Genomic DNA, 15,293 nt, shown 5'->3' with positions numbered 1-15,293 from the left:
AAGAAAACTAAAAAAGCTAATCGCAGGCTAAAAGCTAGCTGGCCACGGCTAGAGGAACGAGTTCACACATGGGTGCATGAACAACGTACTGCCGGGAGAGGCTTGTCAACAGGACAGTTGTCTGCCAAGGAGATGAATATAAATGACTTTGCGGGAGGACCTTCCTCGTGTTACCACATCATGCAACGCAAGCGCCTCTCTATCAGAGCAAGGACGCCATCCTTTCGGGATCAGAAAGGCTGGAATAATTGGAACTGCAAGTGACGATGACTCTGACGTAAGCGATGTACCGGTAGATGAGGAAGCGGCACATTGTCTACCATCGGAGTTGGCTGAGTTGTTCAGAAGTGACACCGAAGATGAAGATTTCATTGGATTTAGTGATTAAGAGTGACACAGATTGTTTGGTTGTAGCATGTGCTATATGCTATCGTTACTTGAATGACTCTTACTGTAATATGTTACGTTAACATAGCCTACCAGGCAGATTCTCAGTTCGTTGTTTATGCGTCATATAGGCTATACTTGTTCAGCCTGTTGTTCTCTATTCTATTTTCATTTTAAATTGCCTTTCAAGATGAAATGTCTATTCTTGGTGTTGGATTTTGTTAAATAACCCCCCCCCCAAAAAATGCTACATATACTGAAATGTGACTTATATATGTTTTTTTTGTTCTTTATTATGCATTTTTGGCTGGTGCGACTTGTACTCCGGAGCGACGTATAGTCTGGCAAATACGGTACTAAAATATATAAGCTTCAACTCCTTAACAATCCACTGCCTCAGTCACCATCAACAAAGTCCACAGAGAAGCAAAACAAAGCAGAATTTAAGACACACACACACAACTCATGCTTCATGGGGTGCTCAAACGGTCCCTTGCAACCATGTCAATATGGAACAATAAATGCCCACATCATCTGCCTTTGGAAAGTGTGAGATCTGTGTTGAGCTTTACCTTCTGCTGGTGCTCCAACAGTTGTTTTTGAAACTGCTCCAGATTCTGCTGTTGTAACTGCTCAGCTAGTTGGTGGAACAGTGAGCTGTTTATGGGTTCTGTTACTACTGATCTGGAAAAGGTAAATAATTTCATTATATTGATTTTGCTGTCACTCTTCATTTTGATTAATAAGGATTTATAAGAAAATGTGATCTTACAACTGTGATGAATTATCCTTTTTACATTCCTCACTGCGGTCAGAATCATTCCCAAAGTCAAAAGGACCCAAAAGTTTCTGTAAAAAGACACAAAATTGTCATATTTTGAGACAATGAATAGAAAGAAAAGAGAAATTTAGCCCTGAGAGGTCCTTGTTACCTTATTAAAAGAAGTGACCCTCTGCTCCAGTGGGTTGAGGCTGTTAGCAGTAGCTGCGGCAGTGAGTTGAGCAGTCAGAGCTTGTAACTGCACAACTAGACCAGCATCTAAGGCCTGTAGCAAGGATGGCTGGGGCTTCTGCTGTTGCATTTGCAGACTTTGTACTAGTTGTTGAAGCTGTGACCAGTAACAGTTCGAAACACTTAACATTTGTCACACTTTTATGAGAGAGAGGCTAGACGATGTATGTATTTCAATTTAAATTCACCCACGTTAATTTAACGGGAGTAATACATCTTTAGTTGTATGTTAGTTGTAGCTAACCTGTTGTCCCTGAGGACTTTGTAGGATTTGTGCCACAGCAGCCACAGTGTCTGTGTTGGTAATTTGTGAAGTCCAGTCAGGCAGACCCTGAACTATATTGGCTGGGGTTGCCGGGGTAGCAGGAGTGCCTGGAAACAGAAAGACAAGCTTATTAAAACTTGTGGCCACCAGGAAACCTGGTGTTGGAATATCATTACAATGTAAGTGCATTCCGACTGACTAGTGTGTTGACCAACTGACCAGGTGTAGTGTTATTGACTGGTGCAGCACTGCTTGGCATGATGGGTGTGATGGTTGGAGGAGGAATCCCTGCTGCCATATCGAGTAGGGGCTGTATGATGTCACTCTTGAAGACAGCATTCTTTTGCCACAGATTCAAGACCCGAACTATCTTACTCTGGAAATTCAATTACAAATGATAAAAGCAAAAGTGATGTACCACTAAATAGTTTCTTAATACAAGGTGCAAAAAAATACTTTCAGGATAGGTGATGGCTAAAAAAAAATAAGAGAAATAAATCAGTAAGACTGGAGCACAAAATAATGACAGCAGCAGAAGTTACATAACATTAAAATGAAAAAATAGTGGGTGCTAAAGACACATTTCAGGTCAGGCTGAAAAGGATGATAATAAACCCACTGAGTTTTAAAACAGAACAATAGAAAAATGCAGACAACCAGTAACTCAGCAACTCCAGCCTGATTTATTAATGCATTTGTTTTTTTTTCTAAAACTGATCAAATAATGTCAAAACAAAAAAATTGAGAAAAACACCAAATCAGACCTTATCATCTGAAGGGCAGCGGTACAGGTGCTGGAATGTTGCAACGATATTTTTGCTGAAGCGTGGGGCAAAAACATCCTTCTCTGTGCCAAACTGATGACGGGATTGTCTGACAATTGAGTCGATGACATATAGCCCTGGGACCTTGTATTCTGGTTTGCACTGTGAATAAATCAACAGATTACTTGCGTAAGTGCCAAAAGGAAGTGTGTTAATTTAGGTCAACTAAAATTAACTTGCAAATGAAAAGTGCATTGAATGTTTGAATTCAACCACTAAATACAGATTACAATATGATGCTGTGTAGCTCTTTAATTCTTTGTGACCCGAACAATCATTTTGAAAAACAATTCACCTTTTGTATGAACTTCTCCACACTCTGGACAACATGCTTGTAGAACTGAAAGAGAGGAAAAGACAGCATTTTCCTATGTTTTGCTATAACATTACCAAATCAGACCCACACTGAGAAAATGGTGTAAGTGCAAGATGAAATTAAATCAAGAGTAGCTATTGTAAAATATCACAACAGAAATAAAATTGAATTTGATCCTTTAGGAAATTCCATTTATGAAGATAGTCCAGGGTTTCCATGCCACTAGAAACATTTGGGCATGCATGAAAGTTGCTGCTCTGAGCAATTCACCTCTTGAAAAGCATTGCATTACGTAATATGTCGAACATTATGCTTTATCAAGATATGCAGCAATGGGTGTCAGCAAAGTTCGAGCTTTTTGGTAGTTTTATACTGCATTTTTCAATTTGTGAAAAATGAAAAAATCTTTTGATTTTGCAGCTGCTTCAATTCTTGCAGATCATAATGGGTTTGCTTCTGTCTTAGACTTGGGTTTACCGCCAAATTAGTAGCGGCATTTACTAAATATGGAGCAATCAAACAAATGTTGATCAGGAACTTTCGTTTTATATGTTGTTTTAGGGTTAGCCATACATCTATCGATCTATTATATAATAATAATAAAAATAATAATATGATAACAATAATCTACTGCTTATCCTGCACTAAGGTTCATGGGGATGCTGTCATTGGGCGAAAGGCAAGGTACACCCTGGTGTCTATTACAGGCCTACATAGTTCCAATTAACCTTATGCATGTTTTTGGACGCTTGGAGGAAAACCCACACAGACAAGGGGAGAATATGCAAATATACAGAAACGCCCCCTGTGGGTATCGAACCAGAATCCTTCGAGCTGTGAGGCAGAAGCACAACCAAAGTTCCACCAGCCATACAGCTTGCTATGCTCTGTTATAAATATTTTTTGCCACTACATTGATTTTCTTGTGGGATAGTCTGCCTTCTGTCTGTCATACAGGAATAACAATGGTGAAAAGCAAGATACTCTGCTGAACCTGTTCCTCAATGAATGACAGAAAGGTGAAATTCTTTAGAGGGCACATTTAGGACAGAGGTTTTTGTTGTTGTTTTTGTTTCCAAACAGATTCAACAGGTCTATTGCAGCTCTAAAAAGCAACTATTTTTCCCCATTTGGTCGATTCTTATCCTTGCTGTTGTTCACTCTACTGTCTATTTGTGGATGTCTTTTGCTATTGTTTAATTGTCTCTTTTACCGGTATTTATATTTATACTCATTGATTCTGTCATTGTTGCACTACTGTGACAAAATAATTTCACCTATGGGGATCAATAAAGTATATCTAATCTTAACTTCCTGCAGTTTAATGATCACTGTCAGTAGCTGCATTGTTTTTAGTCTATTGCTTGTTTACAAACAGAATGACATATAACTATTGAGTCTAGTGATCTATAATGAAGACAGTGTTATACTATTATTGCAAAGTGTCTGTTTTTGTTTCTTCATAGTTCTACTAATATTTGCAGAAAAATACCTTAAGTATATTAGTGTGTGTGTGTGTGTGTGTGTGTGTGTGTGTGTGTGTGTGTGTGTGTGTGTGTGTTTGTAAAAAATTCATTTTCCTAAACATTTGTTAAGATGGATATGCACCCTTCAAGTTTCTTTTTAGCAAAACAAATGCACTACACACACACTAAACAAGAAAAACTTCTTAGATTTTATTAGGGTTTTCTGGAATAGAGGTAAGAAAAAAAAAACCTATAAAATAGTTTCTGCAAGATTCTGTAGTCCTTCGTGAAGCTTGCTTAATAAGGTTCAGTGTCAATTTGAAGAGTTTAGAGAAAAGCCTTCCTAAATCTAAAAATGTTTCCCATTATTTTCATTACATAATTTTAGAATATTTATTTAACACACTAACAAGAAAGTCTGTCACAAATATAAAAACACAAAATACAAAAACAGTATATTTTATATATTTTATATATTTCATATTTTTACTGCGTATTATGCCAGCAATTTGCTACCTTGTCATGGCTTGCTGGCTGCCGGATCTGGTTTTTAAAACAAAAAAAAACAAAAACTAAATTTTATATTTTTATGAATGAGCACGCCCTTTAATATCCTTAAGGTGGTGGATCAAAGGAGAGAAATATCTGTTTTTAAGTGAGGCTTAAGAAAGCCTCTTCTTCTCTTGAACAGGCATAAGGAACCTGATAAATGAAATACTCGCCATTTGTTAGAAAAAAAATGGAGACACCTATTTCTATAGGATCAATCTCTTTAGTGTTCCCCAAACACTGCACCGTGGCACATTACTGTGCCATGAAAGATCATCATGTGTGCCATGGAAAAATGCCCACTTTCACCTGATTGGTCTAAAAATTATTTATTCAACACAAATAATGTGTCTTTGTACATCCATCTATGCAGATAGCATACAGTGACTGGCAGAACAATTAAATGCTCTTCCACTAGATGGCAACAGGTAATAAATTAACCTGTGTACTTGCCTGCTGCTGTTCAAACAGTTGCAGGTAGATACACATGTCGGACTGTTGCTAAGGAGTTCGCCCTTCTGGTAAGCAGAGATATTTCGGCTTTGCTCCCTTTCTCCACAACATACCTATGTGAGCTGGGTTTTTCGAGCATGACTGTAACAAAGACTAAAAATAGAGAGACTGCAAGCTGGGTTGATGACATCTACAGGCTGCTCATGTTAACTTCGTCTTTCCACTAGTGCTAACTTTTTGCCCAATATTGGTTGAGTATATACAGTAATAATGCCGCATTGTGCTGCTTTGGGGTGTGGTTTTAAGTCCAGGGGAAACAAAGGGACTTATGTTAGTCTGCACAGCTTTCCAAGGGACAAGAAGAGAACAAAGGAGTGGGAAGTCGCTCATAGACCTACACAACTTCCCAAGGATCCACAATTAGATGAGCTAGCCTGCTGAAAGAGCTCACAGGCGCTCCTAGTTTTAAACAGACACTAAGCCCAAACGCTGTGCCTACTGTTTTCTTTCACAAGCATACAAAAGGTTCTTGGGAAATGAGTTAAGCTCACTCAAAAAAAGGCCACAGGCAGGAGATGCTAAATGTTCTCCTGTGAGGATGTCAAGAACCTGCGACTGTTGAAGTAGCATTTGATGACAAACGACCAGGCACAGCACAACCACAGAGGAAGTTGATGAGATTCATCCGGCCAGTCAACACAGCACTCTGTGTGTCTGCAGACTTTGGCCGACTCATACTTCTTTGTTGGTCTTCACTTTGAAGCTTATTTTGACTTCTGTCTTTCACTTCATCCAAAATTTTCCTCTTTTGGTCTTCCTAAAAGCCTGAACAGTTTGTCTTTTTATGATTTTTAGTACTGCTATTCATTAAAAATGGATAAATACATTGTCAGCTATTTAATCATAATATTTCAAATTAAGACACGCATTCGGATTCTTCAATATTAAAACAATTATAATCATATTTAAGATTTCAACACACCTAAAAAGGACAAACGTACATTTTAATGTATATACATACATACATAAGTATGTATTGTAACTGCTTATTCTTTGTAGAGCCCAGAGACCCAACAGAGAAAGCTCACTTCAGCTCATTCAAGCTCATTCCCTTGGATCATCGATCTTGCTCTTTCAGTCCCACAGCTCATGCCCATAGGTGAGGGTAGGGACATGTATCGACCAGTAAATTGAGAGCTTTGCTTTTTGGCTCAGCTCCTTCTTCACCAGGACAGACTGGTGCAAAGTTTGCATCATTGCTGATGCTACACTGACCTGCCTGTTGAATTCCTGTTCCATCCTTTCGTCACTCGTGAAAGACCTGAGATACCTGAACTTCTCTACTTTGGGCAGGACCACCTCCTTGACGGAGGAGCACCCAACCCGACTCTGCCCGAGAATCATGGTCTCAGATTTGGAGGTGCTGACCCTCATCCGACTGCTTCACATTCGGCTGTGAACCACTCCAAGCGAGAGCCAGAGATCATGGTCCTATGAAGCTAACAGAACTACATCATTCACATAACCAATCCTGGGGTCACCAAAAGGATCCCCTCAACACCCTGGCAACACCCTGGTTCATAGAAGTTATGAACAGAATCAGTGACAAAGAACAGCCTTGGCATAGTCCAACACGCAAGGGAAATGAGCCCGACTTACAACTAGCAATGTGGACCATGCTCTGGCATCGATCATACAATTATACACCGTTCATACAAGGGCCAAATACCATGTATCCAGATTGAATTTCTTTGTAGGAACTACCTTCCCCCTGGGTAACCGCTTAGCTTTGCATTTGCTCAGGGAGTGAGGGACAACAGAGAACAGTGTGACAGAAGTGTTGGTGATGTGTACATTACGCACCACACTCAAAACAAACCACCACGAAGAACAAGATGACAAAATGAACAATGTGGAGAACAAAGATGGCATGGGATTTATGTTCTGCATGGTAGGACTAATAATCATGGACTATCAAATGGGTTTAAGTGCTTTAATTTTCTGCCTGCACTGCTTTGCATTGTGAAAAAACTCCACCATTAGCCTACTCCAAGCTTATTTATAAATGAAACTCAGCAGTCTGCAAGAGATATTTGGTAATGGCAGTGACTTAGTAGTTTCACACTCGCCAAATACCTAAAACATATGAGTTCCTATGTAACCTTAAGACCCTGCCTCAGAATAGGAGCTTAAATTGTTCGAGGAACTTGGCCATGGCTCCTTGTTCCTGTGCTGTCCAAACATACAAAAAGTGGCCTTGTTCCTGAAAAAGTTCTAGGAAGTGCCAAAAGTTCCTTGTGAGGCTATGAGGTAGTCAATCAGAAGACATGGGCAAAAGTTCAGTGTGTAGCCTCAGTCATGCAATGTCTAATGTCTTCACACTGCTCCTCAGTAGGTGCAAAGATGACCAAGACAAAGAAAAGCACAGTCTGGTGCCATTTGTCACCCAATGCCAAAGGCGATAAAATAAAGTGGTGCCACAGAGCAGCGACAACACTCCCTTAAACTTTAAGAGGCTACACATTGCCATGAGGACACAGATACAGGTGAGCTAGTATTATAAGTGACTAAAAACTAAATTAACCATTGTTTTAATAAAGTAACCCAAATACTCAACTGAGCTATGTGAATCTTAGATGAAGCCATGTTCCCCACTCTTCCATTTAGCTGAGAAGTGTAAAGGTTCATATGTTTGAAATGTATCAGAGAATAGTGACAAATTTTGTATAAATCAGGTTATAAATTATCATTTTAGGTGAAATGAAGAGATGTGTATTAACTGCTTAAATTGTAATTCTTGTTATAATGTAAAAACATACATTTTCATCTTTTATTCAATAAACTTACTGATCTCTAGTTTTGTCATTTTATAAGCATTTCTCAGAAGTATTTATGTTCATAACTTTGATTCTTACTATCCTTGCAATACAATTACTATTGGATAGTGTGCAACCATGTGTTCCTTTATGGGTCAAACGGTACTGGAATAAGTATCGATGAAAAAGTACCATAAACTAATTGTACTCTAACAAAAGGAAAAATATTGGAATTACCCGTACAAGGTGACCAGGTATTCCCAATGCATAGCTCCTCTAATTGAAAATAAAAAGGGAAAGCGGGATTGTCAAAATTAGAACTGTCTCTATTACACTTGTAAAAGCCTGAAATACAGAACAGAAAGTATGTGTGCTTGAGTCTGTGTTCCAGTAAGACACATCATAATGAATTTACAATGAAAGATCAGGAAATGTCACAGTTCTGTCTGCTCAGCTCACAGCTGGTGCTCATCACCGGACTCACAGCTGCAGCTCATTGCAAGCAATTATTGCGGGCTTAAAGACCTGGGCGTGAGTTACACTGGTTGCCAGGTCCTTTTACCCTTTTGCTCTCTCCCTCCCGTTCTGGTGACAGGTTTCATCGAGTCTCCTGATGGAGATTCTGAATGACAGCGTCCGTCTTCCAGGTGCCGACCAAACCCGCCCTGTACTCTTCTGCTGGACCTGTCTAACTCCAGCGTTGTCTGCCTTTCCTCTCAGCTTCGCCCATGCTTGCCTTCCACTTCCCCGCTTCATCTGCTTTCTGCTGCCACTAACCGTTTACCTGCAACTGGAACCACTGTAACCTTGTTCTTTAATGACCCCATCGGTACAGAGTCTTGGCGTTGCATTTAGGTCCATACCCCCTAAATTCGCAGGACCATTGTATTAAAGAAAAACATTTCTCATGACTAATCTAAAGAATCATATTTTAATCAGGTATGTCACCTTAACATACAAAGTGTTTGCAGAAGCAAAAGACACGGGTGCCTAACACACTGACCGTGCTCTACTAATCCAACATAAAGGCAACAGGGGTTGATTGAGGAGCCCTGCTTCTGAAAATAAACTCTACACTCAGGACACTGCGCACTGTAAAAACAAGCGAACCGCGAGCTACAGAAAATAGTGTGGATTGATCACGTCATAAAGAAAAGTTAACCTGTATTTCATCCCCATTTGATTCACATACAATATAGCCAGTATGAGATCTCAATCTTAATATCAAATATATGACAGATGGTGATTTGGAAGTCTGTCTGAGGCGGGCTACCAGCAACTACTGTACAGACTATGTAAAACCTGGCTGACTCCATTTTGTGTAAGACGTGAGGAAGGTCATGGCCACAAATGCACAGAATTGAATTGTTCCATATATATTCATACTGTTATGCAAGGTAAACAATATATATTTTAAAATACAATGTATACTCGGCATATACATATGCATCCTTTTGACGTGGTCATTTGAAAAGTAGCCAAAAAGGTTTGGCAATCCTCTGTAATAGTGTTATCTTAAAGTGCGCAGAGAGGACAACAATTAATCTATCAGGGAATAACCAGTGACAGCTGTCTTTAGTATGGTTGCCATCTATTCCTCTGTTAAGCTTGAAAAAGACTATGGATAAACTGCTGTTTGTTGCTGTGTACTGGCATCTAGTTTAGAAATGCTGGTTTTCATTATGGTATTTATTATTATTGTGGACTTGAATGGTAAGAATAAATGGCCAAGGAACACTTAAAAAAATCTGAGGTTGAATCAAAAAATATGCAGAGATGATAAATGTAGTAAATATGATGGCAATAAATGTTCTTACTCATACAAAGAAAGACAAAAGAATATCAATTATATGTGCAGGATTCGTTTTACTGGATTAAATCATTGGTTCAACAAAAAAAATGATGTAATAATGTATTCAATTCAATTACTGTATTTAAAGTTGCCCCAAAAGGCCAGGCAAAATAAATTTACAGTAGTTTGCTTGTAAAAATGCCAAGCCAAAAAAGTCTTCTCTCTTATCAGTTGAAATCTGATTTAAAAATCAATTTATATAACATTTTGTCCCTTCAAATTTCCCTCTACCTAGTTAAATATACATGCGCGTATTAATTCTGATGGACAGAGCAACATGTAAGAGGGGAGCTTATGCAATGCAAGTAACCATTTGAGTGCTTGAAATTAATTTTATTATAAGTATTGCGGTGTGCGACAGATAAAGAAAGCACGAGTTGGTACACAAACCTTGAGAGCTTTGCAGTCGGTTCACAGGACTTAAATTTTGTATCGGACTATTCGGTTGTGAAATAAAAACTAAATTTTACGAATCACTTGACAGCCAAACACTTCCGCTAATAACAAGATGGTAGATAATTATTAAAAATCTAGACGACATGATGAAATGAAAAATGTAACATCTACATTCTGACTTTTCTTGTATTGACTGATAACTCTCGTTGACAACAGACTTCTCCAGTTTCCAAGAAGTTTTTTTTACAGAGGCAAAACATTTTCAAGAAATTATGCAAGAATTTTTGTAATCTTGAAGCAGTGTTATTGACTACTTGCACCTTAAAGTCTTTACCATCCTTTGCAAAGCATTCCTTGAAATGCCAAAGCACAATAGCTAGACGTTTTACAAGAATCATAACAAAGTACACGCTGTCCCCAGCACAAATTTTGAAAAAAATGTTTCAAAATTCCAGTATTTCATCAACACTTTGCTGATAATTGAACATACTGCAAAAGACGTGGACTGATCTTACTTCTTTCATTTTTGTTTTTTTATGTCTGTGTTTTTTTTTTTTTTAATAGCTTTTCCAGAAAACCTTGGGATGGTTTCAAATGCTGAGAGGTTGCTGCCTGAGTTCCTGTGTGTATGGTTCAGCTTTGTTTTAAAGTATGTCTTTTCATTGCATTTTATTTATTTTTCATGTCCATATTGCTTCTGAAATATTTGAATTCTGTCCTCGGCTTGATACAAAGCAAAAAGTAACCTATGCATAAAATCATATTATTACATTGCAAACCTTTACTTCATAAAGATAATTAAATTTGTTTGATCATGTACCCAGTAATTCTTGTGAAATTAAATGTACTTTCTATTTTAAAGCTATCATAACATTAATAATCTTGCCATTTCCACTGTAAAGCAAGAATGAAAACAGCTGAGTAAAACTAACCAAACCACAACCAGGAGCATTATTTACAAACACAAAGCTTTGAGCCAATCTCAAGTATTCAACTTATGGTCTCTACTGTGATTAATTCATCTTAAAGGTGTATTTCAAAATCTTTGTATACGGGATCTGTACTTTTATAAAAATCTGAATTATAGGACTGTCTCAGAAAATTAGAATATTATGATAAAGTGCTTTATCTTCTGTAATGCAATTACAAAAACAAAAATGTCATACATTATGGATTCATTACAAATCAAATTAAATATTGCAAAACCTTTTATTATTTTAATATTGCTGATTATGGCTTACATCTTCAGAAAACTCTAAAATCCTATCTCAAAATATTAGAATATCATAAAAAAGTATTTTTTGTTATTTTAATTGCATAACAGAAGATAAAAAAAACTTAATCAAAATATTCTAATTTTCTGAAACAGTCCTGTATATCCAAGACATTATACACAATCATTGTAACATGTCTCTTCTGTTCCCTTTGGCTGCACCCTTCAGGGGTCGCCAATGCCAGTCAACCTCCTCAATCCTATTCCCTTCATCCGCTTCTCTAACACCGACTAACTTCATGTTCTCCTTCACTACAACCATAAGTCTTCTCTTTGGTCTCCCTCTAGGCCTCCTGGCTGGCAGTTCCAACCTCAGCATCCTTCTACCAATACATTCACTATTATCGTAGTAAGCCTGAATCCTGAAAATTCAAACAGGTCCATGCAGTATCAGAAGATTTCGAGGAAATCAAAGAAACTTACCAAGTGCTCTAAGAATATTAGTAAGGCTGAAAATCCAGCCCAATTAAAAATACTTGACTGCATCGTATGAAACCAGACTAGTAGTAAATGGAAAAAAAAGTGTTCACTTCTTAAGGTCATCTAAAATTCCAATTCCTGCCCCACTGGCATGAAAATTTCCTACTTTCCTGGAAAATAAAAAGTTCAGTTGATTTTAGTCGTATTCAAACAAACATAATTCAAATGTTAGGGTGACAGCCATCACCATGAACAAGCCACAACTATATCTGTAAACATTTCCTAACCTCTTAAATCTTAGAGATCTGAATACTACTTAGCACACTGAGATATTTGCATTTTGGAGATCTGTGTACTACTCAGTACACTGAGACATTTGCATGCAAATATTATTTATAATAGTGTTTTTAAGTGACAATGAATGGTTGACTTGAGGTTTCTGAATTATGTTACTGATGTGCACCTTGTATTTACACTTACAGATGCCTGGGCTGGCTAACTACGGGTAATATCCAAATTGAACACTGTCTCAGTGTACTACTCAGTACACTGAGACATTTGCATGCAAATATTATTTATAATAGTGTTTTTAAGTGACAATGAATGGTTGACTTGAGGTTTCTGAATTATGTTACTGATGTGCACCTTGTATTTACACTTACAGATGCCTGGGCTGGCTAACTACGGGTAATATCCAAATTGAACACCTACAATCACCTGAAATTGCCTCATTAAATCGGAGAGTGAAAATAACTTAATAAATTATACTTTTCTGGTACAGAGGACCCCTGGAGCCCCGCTGCTCACAGCCACACCACTTACTATGACTTCATGCACCGAGCGCACCTTTCAGTTCTTTAAAACATACCCTTAAAAAACTGAACTGTTTGAAAAGTGCCTTTTAAGGTTCCATAAAAAGTCTCTTCAGACAGTAACACTAACACTCAAGGGAGCATTCTTATTAAGACACTGACTAAGCCAAAATCTTCAAGGACTAACGATCAAGATCATTAAGGCGTGTCATTTCAAAAACATTCAACTAAGATCAGTGCACTCTCTAGGTGTATACAGTACACCCTTGATTAAATAGTGAAACCTTGACTTATGAGTGCACCAACTTACGAGTTTTCGAGATACAAGCCGTCACTGTTAAATTTTTTGCTATGTGAAAAGAACTAAGATCTGAGTTGTGAGGGATACGGGTTTTACATCAACATGGTCACAGCTGCCTGTGAAGTACCATTTAAAAATAGATGAGTGCCGCCTGCCACTAGGTAGCCCAGTGATAACCATGAAAAAGCATGAGTAAGTTGTGCATTTTGGGGACTTGACCATTAAGATATGGAGAAGTCGGTGGGATACCGTGAAGCCACAACACGCCAGCATCAGATGAGTCGTTCAAAGACAGTCAGGGATGGTCTAATCGTTTTAAAGGAGGACCGGCATTCACTCCATTACTAAATGACTTTAGCGATAAAGTGTAGCATAGTGTGCAAGTTAAATTTAACAATCCATTGTCACAAAATGGAAAACTCCCTCCACCTTCTCACCAAAGGCATTGTTGTCCAACCTTCAAGGTAATTACAATCAATAGAATGAGTTTATTTCTTCATATTCTCTTCTGTATTGTTCTTTGATACATTTTTAAAAAGTATAAACTACTTTTTTCTTAAACGAACAGCATAAATTGTGTGGTTTTTGGGGGCAAATTGAGCAAATTGAGTTACGAGCTTGGTTATGGAACAACTCTAACTCTTATGTCAAGGTTCCACGGTAAGTATAATTTTCAGTAAACAATGTGGCTACCCCAAAATGATTAAACAACTCTGCTATGTGCACAGTGCAGGAACTCTGAAATTACAAACTAACAATCAAGGGAAGTCAACTGCATTATGTGGTCAAAAATAGTCTGGTAAGAAAGGAAGAAAACTTCACAAGATAGCCAACAATTAACAATATCACACTTAATTCCAACATAAGTGAGAGTTCAAATCATGACTGACCACAATGACTGACTATTGCTTTAAAATCAAATGCATGACCCACAGTGGCAAAAGCAAAAAAAAAGCTGCTTTTCTTAGTGTGTGGGAACAAATGAAATGTTAACGATTTTCTCTTCTTCCAGCTTCCTTGTGAAACAACCCATACTCCTACCTAAGCTGGTTAGGGATTCTCTTATCTCTTTGTAACTCTCTCCACCCCATCCTCCTGCTTCACTTTCAGTGCTTTGGGGGAGCTGGGAGAGCTGCTGAGGGAAGGGGAAAGAGGTATTATTCACAAGCAACATAAGGCAAAGCAAAACCATCAGAATAATTACTCTTAGAACAAGAGGTAAAAAACTGATAAAATATTCACAATTAGAGGCTGGTGTCCTGGACATGAGGGGTATGAGCCATCAGCTCTTCTTTCCCCCATTTGTAAAACAATACTATTATACTGCTACTAACAAGTGGTAAAACGATATTGAATATTTATTCCTCAAGGATCGCAGGAAACCAGCCATTAGTGTAAAGTGACAGTGACAACACACAACTTCAAGGTCTTGCTGTCAAAATAGATATGCAAACTTGCAAAACACTATGGCCTAGAAAAAAAATGTATGCACTTAACTGAGAAGTAGTTTAATATGTACAAGACAACTGAATGGTGATAAACTTAGAAGTCTTTAGGTTTGCCTTTAAGACAGATTTAAAAAAAACAACACTTCTTTTAGTTGAATAAATATTATTATTATTATTACTATTATTATTATTATTACTGTTAATACAGAAAGTAAATCCCAATTGACTTAAACAAATAGCATGACATGAAAAATCTTGCCAAACGACCTGGTATTAGCAATAAGGTAGGAATTAATTTCTCCTCCCTTATCCTTTTTTGTTCTGTAACTAACTGATCAGGAACCAAAACATTCCCTGTGAATATACCTGTGAAATTATTGGCAATTTGCCTATAAATACTAGTTCCTTCATTACCAAGGGGTATTAGTAGAGTCCAATGTACTATGGTGCCCATCACCATAAAGGGGTTTTCAGGAGCGGCACCCTCCGTGCTAAGCAACATGTGCCAATTGTTTGTCTTGTGTGAACAACCATCAAACGATTATATCTTGCATTTCAGTAAAAAGTCAGCATCTCTAGATTTGTAGGCAGTTGTGTGCAGGAGTCACACACTTGCCATTAAGTCTGCAAGATCACAGGCCACTTGGGAAAATTACACAACCTGTCATTTACATCCAGTCTGATCCACATATCACATGTACAA

The 15,293-nt window shown here is 37.8% G+C and overlaps 1 protein-coding gene across 2 annotated transcripts in view; it reads right to left on the bottom strand.

Annotated features, from left to right (window-relative positions):
• The window catches only part of scaf8 (SR-related CTD-associated factor 8), a 34,951-nt gene that overhangs the window by 12,544 nt on the left and 7,114 nt on the right, over nucleotides 1-15,293 (bottom strand). For both annotated transcript variants that reach the window (XM_086147720.1, XM_086147728.1), the window contains exons 3-9: nucleotides 2,784-2,828; nucleotides 2,429-2,590; nucleotides 1,884-2,040; nucleotides 1,644-1,771; nucleotides 1,320-1,496; nucleotides 1,160-1,236; nucleotides 960-1,071 (exon numbers count right to left, since the gene is read on the bottom strand). In XM_086147720.1, the coding sequence (XP_086003846.1) occupies nucleotides 960-1,071; nucleotides 1,160-1,236; nucleotides 1,320-1,496; nucleotides 1,644-1,771; nucleotides 1,884-2,040; nucleotides 2,429-2,590; nucleotides 2,784-2,828 (858 nt within the window). The remainder of the gene's footprint in view (nucleotides 1-959; nucleotides 1,072-1,159; nucleotides 1,237-1,319; nucleotides 1,497-1,643; nucleotides 1,772-1,883; nucleotides 2,041-2,428; nucleotides 2,591-2,783; nucleotides 2,829-15,293) is intronic.

The sequence above is a fragment of the Fistularia commersonii genome, chromosome 1 (assembly GCF_037954325.1).
Source record: "Fistularia commersonii isolate RoL2024-O1a breed Wild chromosome 1, RoL_Fcom_v1.0, whole genome shotgun sequence".
Classification (NCBI taxonomy): domain Eukaryota; kingdom Metazoa; phylum Chordata; class Actinopteri; order Syngnathiformes; family Fistulariidae; genus Fistularia; species Fistularia commersonii.
This window is presented reverse-complemented; position numbering and strand designations above follow the sequence as displayed.